This window comes from Drosophila rhopaloa, unplaced genomic scaffold, assembly GCF_018152115.1.
Source record: "Drosophila rhopaloa isolate 14029-0021.01 unplaced genomic scaffold, ASM1815211v1 contig_115, whole genome shotgun sequence".
NCBI lineage: Eukaryota > Metazoa > Arthropoda > Insecta > Diptera > Drosophilidae > Drosophila > Drosophila rhopaloa.
The window spans coordinates 336,185-352,343 of NW_025334990.1; the positions used below are offsets into that span (position 1 = coordinate 336,185).

Sequence of the window (16,159 nt, forward strand, 5' to 3'; positions counted from 1 at the left end):
GCTGACATTGGTGTGGCTGTATATTGCTTAGACTTAAAACACGAAATGCGGTACCCTAAAAGTAACGTGTTTTTAAAACTTTTATTTGTAGTAGCTCTTTTAATGTATTTATATTTCATATATATTTTAATACATTATAATTTAACTATTGAAATACAAAGGCATTCTTAATATTAAACTTACAGGTTGAATCTATTATGATGATTAATCAGTAATCTATCAAATTAGATTACATTTAAGATTATGTAGTGCAAAACTATTCTTATTCCACTTTTATTAATTAAAATCATTTGACTTTCCCTTTCACTTTTTATGACCATTTTTAAGTTGACAAACGTTAGGTAACTTCGGTCAGCAAAACCAAACTTGAGCCTTTGCCAATTATTCGCTCATCCGTTGTCAAGGTTGTAGGCAGTCGATTCTTTTTTATTTTTGTCGGTTAGATACGTGACTATGTAGCCTGAAGATGGAGCAGATGCAGTCCAATTGGTGTCAGACGAACAGGGTGCGTGTCCGGCATGATAAAGAGTGCAATGGATCCGATTGTTCAATATAAAAATGATCGAGTCCCGAGCATTGCACCGCAGTTTCGATTGTAACGTTCGTTAAAATGGTGACAAAGGTATAACTTGTAATTCTATCAACCAAATTTTATGTGAAATTGTAATTATCATTCTTAAAGTTTCTTTTATTGATTGCCTATCTGGCCATTGTGCGTGGTGAATTAGTTTCACCAGTGGGACGTAGGGCACCATATGCCCCAGCTGGTTGGCATCCACGGATTCCGTTTAATTTACCCAACGAGTACGTGCCTCCTATCCGTTCCAGTCAGGGAGTGGAAATCACCAAGGCCCGAGTGGACCAGATCGTTCCAGTGGATAAACCTCAATCGAACTATCTGCCCCCGCAACCACTGGATGTCCCCGAGGAAGAGATCCCGCCCATTTCCCGTCCGGCTAACCAGTATGGTCCTCCTGATCCAGGCTTTAAAATCATCTATCCAGACGATGAGGAGCCAGTGACTCCCAGGGACTCCACCGACAACCAGCAGTCGAAAACCAGAGAGGGCCGATACTTCGTTATCTCTCAGGATAATAAACTGCAGAGAGTTACCTTCAGTTCTCAGCAAAATGACAATGATGAGGATTTCACGGCTCAGTTGAGCTACTCCACTGTGGGACAGCTAAAGGATCCTGTCTATCGCTACAACAATCAGGGACAATTGGAGAGGGTCTTAAAGTAGATACTTGAGGATGCTTTAAAAATGTCTAGATAGATACTTTATAAAGTGCTCAAAGGAATGCAGTGCCTTTCATTCTAAAACCTTATTGAGGGATTTTCAATTACTATCATATAAATTAAATTTTTTATAAATAAATGTTTGCTATATAAAACTGCTAAATTATAATGCATTACAATTAATCCTTAAATGCTAAATGGGCTGAAAAAAAATTAAAACAACTTTTTTAGAGTTATAATAATCTTCAAGTTATTGAGCAATGTTGAAATAAAAACACATTTTGGCCTTTTTTTGACTTTGTTTTATACAAAAATGCTTCTTTATTCATTTAATAATTATTAAATATACACAAAAATCTCATAAGTTCGTTTCACTTTCGAATTTCCATTTTCGTTTAAAAACTAAATACAATCCTTATGCATGTATGTATGAATGCGTTATGGTCATGGTGTGTGTGAGTGGTGTGTTGGTGTGTGTGTGTGCGTAGACTAACACAAAATGAAGGCGCTTAAACAAAACAAAACGGCAAGGGGTTCCAGGCGTAGAGACAGAAAGGGGGTACAATCGGAAGTGAAACGGAAACGGAAAGGAACGCGCCTGTCTATGGCAAAATGGCGGCCGTCCCACTAAGGGGTTGCAGAAGTAGGGATAGACTGACTGCGATCGCTGGCGCTCTGGCTGGATGGGCGTTTAATACTCGGCCAGCGATCCCATGAAGTAGACGAGTATAGCTGCGGGTCGACCCAAGTCGGGAATCCACTCTCCCCCTCTTAATAGCCGTTGAACTTGCCCTGCTGCGCGTTGCTATCGTAGCCACCGCCATTGCGTCCGTTGCCGTTTCCGTTTCCGTTGCCATTGCCATTGCCCACCTGCTCGTACCGGATGGTGGGGCGGTATCCGTTCTGGTCGGCCTCGTACTCCACAATCTGCTTGCGACCGTCGGGGAGCAGGACGTAGTAGCGGCCCACGGCCAGATCCCCGTCCCGGGACTCCATGTGCCCGAAGTCGTTGCCCGACTCGTAGTCCTGCACGTCGTACTTGAACTCGTACTTGGCCGGTCCGTACTGCTCCTCATCCCGCTGTCCGTAGCCGTTGCCGTTGCCATTCCCGTTTCCGCCCTTGAAGATGGCTCCCGTCAGCGCCGGAGCACCGTACTGACCCTGGGGCGGGGCGATGGGGGCGCCGTAGCTGTTGCTGGGCGCTCCGTTGCCGCCGGTCCGCTGGGGAGGCAGGTAGTTGTTCGACGGCGACTGGAAGCCCTGCGTGGGCGGCAGGTAGTTGTTGGACGGCGCCTGGGGCGACTGGTTGGGCGGCAGGTACTGGTTCTGGGGCACTGGCGGTTCCGCATGGGTCCAGGCGGCCAGGCACACGAGCAGCGCAATAGACGTAAAGGCCTGCAAAGGGATATTTGGGTTTCTTAGTACAAGAGGGTAGAGCAAGGACCATTCGAAAGTAGCAACCCATGCCCAAAAACTCTCGTCCAGACAGCAGTCATTCGAAATTTTAAACGCTTTTAGGCACTTTAGTGTGGTTCCCCCTAGTCAGGCAACAACGAAAGTCGCGAGTTCTGATACGCCAGCCATGAGCGACTCGGATGAGACCGCCTGGATCCACTGGTTCTGCAAGCAGCGCGGCAACGAGTTCTTCTGCGAGGTGGACGAGGACTACATCCACGACAAGTTCAACCTCAACTTCCTGGACTCGAACGTGTCGAACTACCGCTGTGCGCTGGAGGTTATCCTCGATCTCAACTCGGGCTCGGCCTCGGATGTGCCCGCCGAGCCGGAACTGGAGGCCAGTGCCGAGAAGCTGTACGGCCTGATCCACGCCCGCTTCATCCTCACCAACCGGGGCATCGACCTGATGCTGGAGAAGTACCAGAAGGGCGCCTTCGGCACGTGTCCGCGCGCCTTCTGCCAGCGCCAGGCGGTGCTGCCCATCGGGCTGAGCGACAATCCCGGCGAGGAGATGGTCCGCATCTACTGCCCCAAGTGCAACGACGTCTACATCCCCAAGGCGGCGCGCCACTCCAACCTGGACGGGGCCTTCTTCGGCACCGGATTCCCCCACATGCTCTTCATGATGTATCCCGATGCGCGGCCCAAGCGGACGAAGCAGAAGTTTGTGCCCAGGTGAGCTCGACCACTGGCCCCCAGTTCCTAATTCTTGAAAGTATTGCAGCACTAAATTTGTTTACCAATTGTGAAATTTATACCGTTTATAAGAGTTTTTAAGCTTGGGTAATGTCTAAAGTCTTAATAGAACTTCAAGTTCATTTAAAATTGGCACATTAAAAAGGATAATAAAACAAGAATTAACTTTTAAGTCCGTTATGTTTACACTAATGGAAAAATGTTTTTCAAAGTATTAACAATTGAAAACTAATATGGTTGTGTTTTTCAGGCTTTATGGCTTCAAGATCCACCAGATGGCCTACCGATCGCCGACTGAGGTCTTCAAAGATCAGACACCATTGATGATGACACCAGTACCAGAAATCGATTCCCCATCCCATCACTGATCCCGAATGCGAAATTTCCCATGTGAAACTGTCTTGTGCTACTGTTTTCGGCTGGTTGGCTTCCAGCTCATTAAACTCTCATAACCATAACTGCTCGGGCTGCGATCCGCTTGACAATCTTTTGTTCGGATTTGATGGCTTGCGAGCAGGCCCAGAATGGGCATTGTCTTTCCCATCTTTACAGCATTTAGCCGGGGCATATGCAAATCTGCGGTAATTGGGTCTCAGTCTCAGGTGAACCTCGGATAGGATTGGATTTGGCTGAGCTGAGCTGAACTGAGCTGGGCTGCAAGTGAAGGGCTGATCTCGCGCTTGCGCAATGCGTCTGAATGTTAAGTATACGCCGTGTGGCGCGGACAACCTGTGGGAGAACCTCTTCGCTGCGGGCTTGCACAACGTATTTCCGAATCTTGTGCAAAAGATCTTCTGCCCGAGTGTTTGGGCACAGGGCCGTCAATGACTTTCATGCTTCATTGGCGTTACAGCGCTACGCTTCGTACTGCCTTTGGCTGCGCTTTTGTCTGCCTTTTTATCGCCGCCTGGTCATCTCCAGACTGCCGTACTTGGGCATGTCCAGTAGTTCTTCTTCCGCCACTTAAAGTTTCTCTAATTTATGCATTGCAAAATGACCCAAGCCTTTCTGTTTGCAACCCGCACCCTAGAAATGTACTGGGATCGCTGGCAGCAATTGTTTCCCAGGCGGATGAGATCGGTGTCGTGTTCTAATTCCGCAACCCAGCCAAAAATAAACAGTAGCTCACTCGACAAATTGATGGCGATCTTAGCCAGATGATGCCGCTTATGCAATTTATTATGCGGATCTCCGCTTGATTAATCGCCCGGCTGAACTTGACTTTTAATATGGCTCAAATATTAATATTTCTTGTCTTCTCTTTCCGATTAGCTACCCAAGTGTGATATGAGACAATCAAGGTTTCATTAGCTTGATGAGTTGTTTAATTGATTGATCGATCTATTGCCAAAAATCGATTTTAAATGAGGGCTATTGATTGGTCGGTAAGAAATATGAATATTAATTTCGAACATGTTTTATCACCTTTGTGATCGAGTTTTAAAGATGAGGAAATAGTTTGATATTTGGTATGCCTTGTAAAAATGATTTAAATAATTTTGTTTTTCAGGAATTAATTAAGAGAAATTGTATCCTTAGGAAAATGGCTAACCTCAACATATACTAATGTTTTTTAATACCGAAATAATATTTTCAGATAAAAAAACTTGATCTTATTAAAAGGATTAAAAAGGGTTTTAACTTCGCTTTAATTTTAATAAAAAGGAAACTAAAATGTTTGCTTTATCGGACTTTTTGATTCACTCCTTCATTAATCTTCAATACTTTTGATATTTGTTATCCGTGAATACACTATTGGCAATCGTGTCCTAATGTTTCCCAAACTGCAAGTACTCCTATTTATCCCGAATAGGTTTTCTAATTGAATCCTTCACTTATGCTGCCCATGTCCTTTTGCGAGGACTCCTTATACACTGCACACCACTTGACACTTGACAGTTCTAGTTGGCTATATTGTATACCTTCATTTTGTGTTGTCACTTGTTTGGGGTTTTGGCACACACGAAATCGGTTTTTGTTAACTTGCTCTGCTGGCTGTGTTCTTCTTGCGAAGATGGTTGACTTGATTGTGATACTGAAACAATTTCGTAGGCCAGTATTTATATTAGAAATGAGCGGCAGCTAACGCTGCGGCGTCGACGTCGGCTTCGAAAAATTGCGCGCCAAAATGTGTTTTTTTTCAGTTTATTTCAGTTTGTTATTTCAATTTTCGGGCAGTCGAAAAAAAGAGTGCCTCTGCCGAACGAGCACTTGAAAACATTACAAAATAATGCAAAGCACACGGAGCGGAGGAAGAGCAGATTGCTCTCAGTGATCGCGAGAAAAGAAGAGGGAAATCGCTTGAGGAGGTTTGTTATAGTAAACTAGTTACTTTGAAATTAAAGCGCCAAACATTTTGACGAGCGGGCTTCGTCTTGTGTTCGGCAAATGAGCGAAGATGAGTGCGGCGACATCCAAACAAATGAGACGAGGGAGTACCGCGCTCCTGCGGCTGCAGGCCATAAACATTTGTTGCCGTTCGTGTAATGGCAGAAACACTTATTTGTAATGGAATTAGTCATGCGGCGGGCAGCGACGCCGGCAGCGGAGCCACAGTCACAGCCAAGTGAGCGGAGGCAGCTGCTCCACGCCACGCATCTTCATCTCGGATCGCAGGCTTCGGTATTCAGTCTTGCGGCAGCACTGGCAGCGGCCGCCTCACTCAAAGCGAAAAACAAAAGACTCAGGCAACGAACTTGCTGCAGGCCCCATGAATTCGGGCAATGCTGCTGCTGCAAATTGTTTCCCCTTAGTTTCCCCTTAGTGCGTGGGAGTTTTCGCTGGGTTTTGTTCGGTTTTGTTTTTCGGCACATTTAATGAGCTGGATTATGCCCCAGAGTTCACAGATGCGGCTGTTTGGATTGGCGTTGACATGGATTCCAGTTGGATAAGCTGCAATTGAGATGTGACCACAGCGAGGGAAACAGCGTTTCAAAACGATTTTCAGATACGTTATCTTGGTGGGAAAGAGACGCTCTGGTGTCAAATATGTAGATTGAAATTAAACTGAACATTAGAGAAGACTTAAATGTAAATTGAAATCACAATTTTAATTTTTCTCTAAAATTATAATGCTATTATTATTTGAAAAGCCAATTCACATTTATGCTATGGTTTTAAGTCACTTTACTTGGATTCATGTTTTCGGTTGAACTTCAGTTGTCAGCGCAGAACAAAAAATAAATGCAGAATATTCTCGTGAAAGTATAGTTTTTTTTTGTTAAAAAGACAATTAATATTGAATGAAGTGTTTGTATAACTAGACAGATAATATAAAGTTGTGGTTCGAGAACCATTAGGGTATGCGGAATTATATTAAACATTACCAAAAATTACGACCTGTTAACAATAATTGTAGCTATGGGATTACCCTAAAATTACCATAAATTATATAATTTTTATGACAAAAAACTGTAGAATGTTCTTAAAAAGTATTAAAAGTATTATTTCATTTTAAAAGACAATTTAATTTGACTATAATTGAATAATAAATCACCATCCAAAAAAGATATATTTGAATCTTTGTATTTTAATGTCTTAAAACAATTGATATATTTTCTTTAATTAATGCAATAACAAAAAGTAATGATTTTAATCATTTTTGACATAACAAAAAAGTTGATATCCTTGATTATTTTAAATGAACATTAAAATTATAAATTTTTATTTCCAGAAAACATATTACATTTTTTATTTTTTGTCAATAGTTTCGAATATTTGTTTATCCCATTAAAGAGTCGATTGCATAACACAAAGAAAACTTGAACTCTTTAAAAATACTTGAACACAATACTTGACGACGGGGAAAAGTAACTCAATATTTTTATTGCCATATTCCATGTTCATTTAAACAGTGGGCGTAGCATCCATCACGATCTGCAAATATTTCTGTGGCCAATTGTCTTTGGCTCATTGATCGAATGCGTAGCAAATGGATTGTTGAATTTTTGCAGGCATTTTGTTATAATGGTCTCCGCTCATTATGCGATTTGGCACGAGCTGACTTTCACATTTGATAATGCCAAGTTTATGAGTTGTAAAATCAAAGGCCAGGCGGTGCCCCGCCCCAAATGAGCTGGAAATTAATGAAAAATGGGAGGAAGGGATGGGAGGATCGGGGGTAGGTTGTGAATAGCTTCCTCTTCCTCGCCGCGAATTCCGCAAAGTGCTTTTCTGCAAGTAATACTCGACCTTGCCACAGAGTACAATAAAAATGAATTAGAAAATAAACCCCAAAAGTTTTGTAATTACCAAGATCATTTGAAGTTATGTTTGCAAATATGCAAACGCGAAAATTAAAGTAAACAAACAAAAACTATAACATCTCATAATGGCTAATATGAATCTTGGATTGTAAACAAAACAATTAAATAAAACTTGGCTTTGCCGCATTCCTTGCTCCACTCCACTCCCGTCTCGGAAACAAAAACTGAAATTCATATTCAATAGCACTCCATGAACAACTTGAAATCTGTTTTCGGTTTTCAGTTTTCAGCGTCCTCTGCTTGTTTTTTTACGTTTGTAATCATTTTTCCAGCACATTAAAAAATCATTTAATTTCCTGCATCGGCTAATTTACATTGAACGTGCCAGACAGAGAGGCCATCTAAATGGATTCGGCGATGGAGAGGGAAACTAATGGCACCCAGCCAGGTGATGATGCGCCAAGTCAAGTCGAAGACAATGACGATTTGTAATTTCTGATGGCTGCTCTAGAGCTCCGAGAGGGGCGGACCTTGAAATACTTACAACTGCCGAATCCGTATCTGTACCTGTATCTGTATCTCCATCCGCAGATCCGTATCTGTGTTTGTTTTGTAACCTAGAATGCCGACGAGTGGAGCGCCAACGTATACTTTAAATTAAACTACGATCATTTCTGATGCAATGCCCCCCAAGACGGACGGACGGAACCGTGGACTGAACCGCGGACAGAATCAATTAAGGCATCTTTTGATGTAAATTGCGCCTCACTTCAAATCATCGAGCCACTCTAGATGATGATCTTTCGAGAGTGACTTTGTGGCTCAGAGTTCTTCGCACGGCGACTGCATTTTTCGCCCGACGCGAAGGTCACTGCCTCTTGCCAGAATCGGAGTAAAAGTCGGTTGACTCACACACGAAATTGCCAAACTTTGACATTTCCAACCGCTTTGAAGCGAACTGAAATTGATGTGAGTAAGCTGGGTGTGGGTGCATCATTAAGGAAGGGATGGATATAAGGAAATGACTGGCTTACAATGTGGCAAGTGTTCTATAATAGATGCGATTTAATGAACCTTAATTCAGTAAGTTACCAATGAGAAAGCTTTAAATATACCAAGTAAATGTTTTAATATTTAATTTTAAAAGCCACGCGTAACTTATATGCATTTAAAAATAGTTATGGTATTTATTAAGTAATTATTAAAAAAATAATCGACCCCTTTTAAATAGATTTTAGGAGTTGACTCAAATATTATTTGTTTAAATTATAAATCCAAGGTTTTTATCACACAAAGCTAATAAATATAGGAATATCGTTAAACTTAATTAAAGACATGTTTGGAACTTTTGAAATGTTTACACTTAAAGTTCAAGAATATGGATTTATTAATTCGTTTGTAAGCCTTCAAAGTTAGATAGTTTTAAAAATAATTAGCTCCCATTGATGCAATATCATAAACCTTAAACTATGCTACAATAGACGCCTTTGTTTGGCACCCAGTTAATGATTATAGAACTCTTTTAAATATCTATGAAAACTTCATTAACAACTTAACAAATAGTCCCGGCAGTTACTGATAACATTCCATTTAGGCAAACTCCAGCACGCGAAGGTCGCAGCTGGGAATCTGCTGCACTCATCCTCCGCGGATCCACTCACCTCTGGCATTTGAGCGATGGACCCGATCTCGATCGCGCTCTGCACTTCAATGGCTGTCATAAAAGACGCATTCACAGTGCACTCCATAAAGCAATTACACTCACACAGCCGACTGGCGCAGTTGGCCAAATTGCCAAATTAGTTGCTGCTAGTGCTCCATTCAGCACTCGGCTCTTGGATCTCAGCACTCCGGATAATTAAAACGTATGCGAAGCAATTAAACTTGAAACAGAACGGTGGGGCAGAGGAAGGCGGCCTAACCACGACACAGACATTCTGATGGGGCTCAATCAGGGGCAGGCAGGGGAGCCCGAGATGATTGATGTGGCACACGCGCACTCAGAAAAATATTGTCTAAACAGTACTACAATCCCCACTACTTTGACTAATTTGAAAGAATTTTATTGTCTGCAAACTAAAAATAAAAGCCAATTTATAGCTGAAAATGTTATTAAGGGGTATTTTCGGATTTCCATAAGTTATACCCTTAAACATAAAATACCTAAATTGTAAATCGACATCTTAATAGTTTTTGAATTACAGCCATTTGAAGAGTAATAACTAGAATCAATAGTTTACATGAAATGGCCGGAACGTCCACAAAAACAAATATTATTTTTTATTAGAGCTACAAAATTGAAAAATGTTTCATAAAATTGAATTTTTACACAGTTTTTGCCATTAATTTGACCAGTAAATGTTGTTCTTATTTTCATGAGTTACGTTTACTTATTCCTTCAGTAACTTTTTCCTAGAGGAACCTTAAACTCTTGGAAAACTTTTTTCCATGTGTATACACACACGTAACAAAAGCAAATAAAAGCTAGTGACTAAACATTGCATTTTGTGGGCGATGAGAGCATGGGTCCTGTGATTTATTTACGGTCCCAGCGGTCATAAAGATTGTTCCCACTGCCAGTCAAGGCAACAAATGATGGTGTTGCAGCTACCGAAAAATTTGCCTTTTGTTCGGGGATTGCCATTGTTACACAACCCCGGATGATTTGGTTTGGGCCACATTAGATGGCCGCAATCCATTGAAGAACGTTCGATGAGTGCGTGCCCCGGCGGAGACTTGTGTTTTTGGGGTTTCTCCTCACCACCAGGTCGCCATGAACGAATGGTCCATTGTCTGTGGCCCTGGAATGCCGCAGATTGCACAGAGATAATGTGCCGGAGTTCGCGGCTAATCCGGTCGCCAAGCACTACGTGTGGATCAACTTGACGCCACTTGTAAGAACTCGAGCTCCGACTACATCTGTAGATCTGTACATCCTCTTGCGTGGGGGTCAACCTGTTTCTGCTTCGGGGCCTTTGATTGGCACTTTCTGTGGGCCTACCCACATCAGCACTTGGGCGATGAGCGCTCGGATTCCAAAACTGAATCAGCACACATATTAATAGACGAGCAAACATGCTTACGATTCTCGCACGTTGCCGTATCGATGGGCACTTTGATCCGACTTCCGCCTTCCCAGCGATCTCGTTGCGATCCGCGCAGAAAAGGTTGGGCCATCTACATCTATGTAGCTATGTTTCCAGCCATGACACTGAACCTCCGCGGCCTCATCCTTAGCTCGCAGCATTGACATTGAAACTCTGACACGCTGGAACGAGCCGGCAAATTTGATTTCGGTTGTAATTCATCTGAATTGAACTTCAAGTTGGGGGTGCACAGTGGTTCCAAAGCTTTGGAAAATACTTTAAGCTGCCTCAAAGAACTGAATCAGAACACTGAAAAATTGCAACGATATATCTTACACAGTTTCATAACTTCTAAAGAACAATAATCAAATTCAAATAATAATAAAGTAAATTGAACAAGTATTGTTGCCCATAGACATAAACTTAAAGTTATCTTTTTAACCACGTCATTAAACTAAAAAAATTTACTTGTCGTTAATTAATTCTTTTATGACTAATAACTACTGACTTTAACCATAAAACTCATATAACTCGCCTTGACTGACACATAAATAAAATTTATATCGAACTCTAAATTTGTAATTGCCAGGTGGCAAGAACATTATTTGCCACACTGTGGCTGTTGCTTATAAAACAATTAAAAACCAACAGCGAAAACAATAACAAATCAAACAAACTGAAAACTTTAATAAAGAGCATCGAGTAAAGCAAAAAGATCATGGAATTTTAATAGGTTCCATCGGAGATCCAAGAGATCGGGGACCGAAAACACTTTCGATTTCAGCCACTCTGCCAGATGATTGTGCAAGATGAGTCTAGCGGAGGCATCGGTGGCATCGGTGGTTCAGTGGGTCGGTCCAGGTCGGGTCAGATCCCCAAGTAGCAGCTGAGCCACCTGAAGCTGGACAGCCTTTTACCGCGCAGAACACGTCTCGTTGTGGGCATTAAATGTGGCTGGGGCCGTGACTGCTGGGAAATTGTGGGAGCCTCCATCCGAGATCATAATTCCCGTCATTTGCATTGGAATTGGAACTGCTCGCCGCAGTGGGGTCTTGTCTCTCGATTGGCATCTGAATGGGAATGACGAGGCTGTCATTATCACGAATGCAATCCGCCGAAAGCGGAGATCCGTCTTTGAGTGGGGGAGGCGATCGATCATTATCACCATTATCCGAACGCTTGTCGATCGTCGATCTTCGATCTTCATCTTCTGGTGGCAAATGTCAAGGCACATCCTTTCTTGTTTTGCATGTCGCATCGCAGAGTGCTGAGCAATCTACCCCCAACAATTAATAATAAGTTGCCGGATAATGAAAGCTTTGCCGCTCAAAAAAACAAGCAAATGCCGCCAGGCATGTAATTGCCAATATGGAGAGCGGTTTACACGAAGACTTATTCGAATTACTTTGAAGTCTAGGATACCGAAAACGAGATTATAGAAGGTGAGTTTCACAGAGCACACAACCATTTGTTTTCATATTAAAGAAAACAATAAAGACCTCACATTCTATTAATATATTGTTATTAAATACTTTTACTTTTTTAAATAAAAAACTTTGTAAGTAGAGTAAAGATTTTCTGAGTAAATAATAAATATTAACTTTTATATATTTTGGAATTTTTTTTATTTTCTACGAGATTCAATTTGTTCATACGCTTAGTTCGCTTTTGATCAAGGGACATATTTGGGAAGGTTCTTTCGAAAACAAGTTCAAAAAACCTGCTGACAACATCCATGATCATGATTCAAGTGATTGCATAAACGTTTCGACTTGCTTGCACTTGTTTTTTGTAGAGCGAAAAGCAATTTCGCATCAATTTGGAGTCAAATTGAGCGCCTTTGGAGATCACCCTCATCACTGGCGCAATTGTCTTGCCGAAAATTAATTGCTTGGCCTTAAAACTCAAAAGGTATCCAACGGACTCTCTAGGCCGCGATTAGTTGTGGTCCTAATTTTCGGACACTATTGCGATGGCAAGTTGCAAAAGTGGCAGAAAATCAGCGATAAGAGCCCACAACCTTGAGGGATTCAGCCTGAGATGGAAACGAAGTACTGGCACACTAAGAGATACTAGATAGATAAGTTTCTTTAACAACCAAAATTGCTTTTCCAATTCGACTTTTAATAGGAAAGCAATGGCCATAATTAATATTTGGCATTTTCTGGGGGGAAAAATCAAACTCAGTACTTATCGGTGTGCAATTGATTCGCCATCGAATTCAATAAACTCTGACAAAATGATGCCACAGTTCGGGGCATAAATCAAACGCATTGTTGCGCTTCCTTGAAGCCATGCCACATCTGTGTGTCTGTGAGTGGGTGACGAGGATGAGCCGAGGACGGGATGTTTTGCAACGCATCTGCAGCTCGGCTCACGAATTTCGGAATTTATGCTTTTCTACTGATGTAATAATAATCATGCACGGCCCCAGACGACAGGTGAAAAATTGTTACAATTTGATGGCTCTGCCAGTCACAGCAACGTGATGCGGCACCGCAATCTGCGGCAGTTGCAATTCCCCGGACTCGCGTTGTTCGCTGGGCCGTGGGTTGTTGTGGGTTGTTGTCGCTGGTTGTCGGTGGTTGTGGGTCGCAGACTGCATGGGTCGCTTTTTATGGGCCTCTAAATCGCTTCTTTATTGCTGAGACTGCCGCTGTCGCTGCTACAGATTCGGGCTTTTAGAATGTGAAGTTCGCTGGGCTAATTAGATATGCACGTATAGGCTGGCATATTATTTATGGCCCAAGGGGTGCCGAAGATTGCATATATTTTTGGGGGAGCACAATTCGGGCGGAGGGCTGAGAAATTGTGTGAGACAGTGCAGTTTATTGCCTTAATGGTAAGGTAAGGGAAATGTTGGAATCAAAGTTTTTGATTGTTTGTTTTTATATATTTTTACTACCTTTATTATTAGTATAACTAGTATTATACTTGTAATACATAAGCACTAGTCACATGTCACCAAGAGAATCCGACTATTTGCATATATTAACCGTTTTGATTGGCGACCTACTTTTTTTTAACTGCACAACTTTTTTCTAGTTAAAATATAGGAAAACTCCAACTGATAGCAAGAATATTTACATTATTAATTAATTTTAAAGTTCTGTAAGAATATTACAGTACATCTCTAGGTAAGACTCTTAAACAGGCAATCGACGAAAGTTGACCCTTGCCAAAAAGTCGGAATAGAGACGTATAGATTTAATTGTTAATTAAATTTGTTTTGGTTGTTATATGCAAAAGTGATCATAACATGTTTCAGTTAATTATCTATGGGTCAACATGCAAAAAATCAGTCTTCCGGTTAACTAATTACACAAAAAACTCACAGCTTAGTTATGACATGCCAATGTCAAATATGTCAATTCTAAAAAAAAAAATCTAAAAAGAGATGAGCTGCTTTTCAATATTCCTTTCTCGTATGTTAAAAGATTGCAATATCTGTCGATTTAATCTGTGTTAGGCACTGTTTTGCCCCCAATTCTCGCCGCCCCTGGCCATTCTCAGTTGTGAACTTCCAAAGCAAGTTCGAAATCCGAAATGTGAAGGTCAGACTGCAAAATGCTCCCCTTTTCTCAGCCTTTACCTGGCACTCGATGAGCGCTAAGAGACATTCAATCATTCTTTCGACCTTGTCGCTTTGACGTCGACGCAAAGTCGAAACCCTAAACTTGCTGGCTTCTGTGTGAAAATGGCAGTTAAACAAACAGCGAGCAGTGTTCGTCGCTCGCAAATGAGATGGATTTCAAAGAGTTCTCGACTGTGTTCTTGGGCAAATGGTCTTCGGGCCAGCAGCTGGCCTCCCACCACCACCCACAACACCCCTTCCACCCGACGCAGGAAAAAACAGACGACGGCAAATGTGTGCAAGTGTATCTCAAAGATGCCAAATGTAAACCGAATTGCTGTCTGCTGTTGTCTGGGGCGCCGCTTCTGCTCGAGTGGCATGCCACCAGAAATACTAAAGTCAAAAACCCAAAAATCAGAGACTGACGTGAAGGCACCCATCTATCCATCTATTAAAGCTAGCGCCAATGCAATTTCGGGCTTCATCTTCGACTAGTAATCAAAAGTCGGGGACTCTCCGAGTGCGACTCCACTTTACATTGCTGCAACACGCAAAACAAAAATCGAGAAAAAATTACCAAAATGAGACGCCAAAGCAGATTAATTATGAGGCCGCGACTCAGCCTGTGTTTTGAGTCTGAGCTGGGCCGACAGTCAGAAGGAAGCTTAGGAAGCAATCTTGGCTCAGTTTCGAGGCAGGTGAATGTGTTGAATGCCACCAGGCTGCCAGGCAGAAGGCAGAAGGCAGCGTCTATTTCTGTTGAGTGTTTGACATATGATTTTTGTTAAATGAAAAATCTTTCGAGTCGAAGACTCGCTGTTGGCAGAATTTTCGTAATGATTTCGGGGCTATTGCGAAAAGTCTTTTATTTGGCGGCTCGTCGGTTCTTTCACAACCCATTCGACTTGGCTCAGCTCTCCATCCCAGTCCCCAATCCCCACCTGTCGGAGCAGATCTCTCTGCTGGCAATAAAAGGCTGTCAAGAAATCAATAAGCATAAATAAGATTAGAGCGGAACCGACGGCCTCCTAATACTGGGCACTAAATAGCAGTTTAATTGGCACCCACAGCAGCAACAATGGCTCGGATTAGGCCCAATTGCCTGGTGCTGCACCAGGAGTTCCCTGGCGGAGCAGGCTGGCCCACCATTGGCACATCGCATAATTGTGGCCATGATGCGGCAAAATTAAGCCACCTGAACAAGAGGACCAATTGGGAAATCGCCAAAGCATCTGCCTTTGTCCCATTCAAATGGTTTTAGCAACATACCATTTTGTTGTACACAACAAAATATCTTTAGAGCTGTTAAATTTGTCTTTACATACTAAATTGTACAAAAATTATAGCATTTATATCGACTGAAGCTATATTAACCTCCTTCTAAGATTTTAATTTAAATAAACCTTATTTCAAAACATCTTTTGAACAAATATATTAAAAAAGACAAAGTGACCTCTGTTAAATTTTCGATTTAATTCCTGCTTAAACTTTAGTTTTAACTTTTATCAAATAAATAACTACAAAATTTAAATTTTATTATATATATCCTTGCAGACAGTATTATAATTACGGTCAAAAGTCCCCAACCATAAAGGAGATTTCAACCCTATAAACTTTATAGTATAAAGTATATATCTTCTAGATCAGCATCACCATAAGATTCTATCTAACCATGACCATCTATCCGACTGTCCTTCTGTTGTCCATCCATCCGTTTCTACTCAAAATAGTCTGTCTGGATAAAACTATTCCAAAAGTCATATAGAACGATTACAAAATGTATTAAAAAATGACGAAGCTCTAACGATTTAAACTTATACCCATAAAAATCATAATATGGTTTAATAGAAGATTTTATTTTTGCAATAGTTGGAAGGGTAAGTAAACTTCTGTTTTCTATA

The 16,159-nt window shown here is 41.7% G+C and overlaps 3 protein-coding genes across 3 annotated transcripts; 2 read left to right on the forward strand and 1 right to left on the reverse strand.

Annotated features, from left to right (window-relative positions):
* The first annotated feature begins 601 nt into the window (after window positions 1–601).
* On the forward strand, window positions 602–1,243 carry LOC108041942. Its single transcript, XM_017120010.1, has 2 exons — window positions 602–622; window positions 683–1,243. Exons 1-2 carry the CDS (start codon window positions 611–613, stop codon window positions 1,241–1,243), a joined length of 573 nt encoding a protein of 190 aa, XP_016975499.1. The 5' UTR covers window positions 602–610.
* Window positions 1,244–1,539: 296 nt separating this feature from the next.
* On the reverse strand, window positions 1,540–5,421 carry LOC108041954 (pro-resilin). Its single transcript, XM_017120029.2, has 2 exons — window positions 5,316–5,421; window positions 1,540–2,634 (listed from the first exon to the last, which is right to left on the reverse strand). Exons 1-2 carry the CDS (start codon window positions 5,319–5,321, stop codon window positions 2,011–2,013), a joined length of 630 nt encoding a protein of 209 aa, XP_016975518.2. The 5' UTR covers window positions 5,322–5,421; the 3' UTR covers window positions 1,540–2,010.
* LOC108041953 (casein kinase II subunit beta') lies at window positions 2,714–3,851 on the forward strand. The gene is made up of 2 exons (XM_017120028.2): window positions 2,714–3,372; window positions 3,644–3,851. Exons 1-2 carry the CDS (start codon window positions 2,822–2,824, stop codon window positions 3,759–3,761), a joined length of 669 nt encoding a protein of 222 aa, XP_016975517.1. The 5' UTR covers window positions 2,714–2,821; the 3' UTR covers window positions 3,762–3,851.
* Window positions 5,422–16,159: the final 10,738 nt, after the last annotated feature.

Bases quoted from the DNA above. Each gene is read 5' to 3' on its own strand.
- LOC108041953 (XM_017120028.2), top strand. From the start codon at position 2,822: ATGAGCGACTCGGATGAGACCGCCTGGATCCACTGGTTCTGCAAGCAG. The intron at 3,373-3,643 runs GTGAGCTCGACC...TGTGTTTTTCAG, and splicing joins AAGCAGAAGTTTGTGCCCAG to GCTTTATGGCTTCAAGATCC.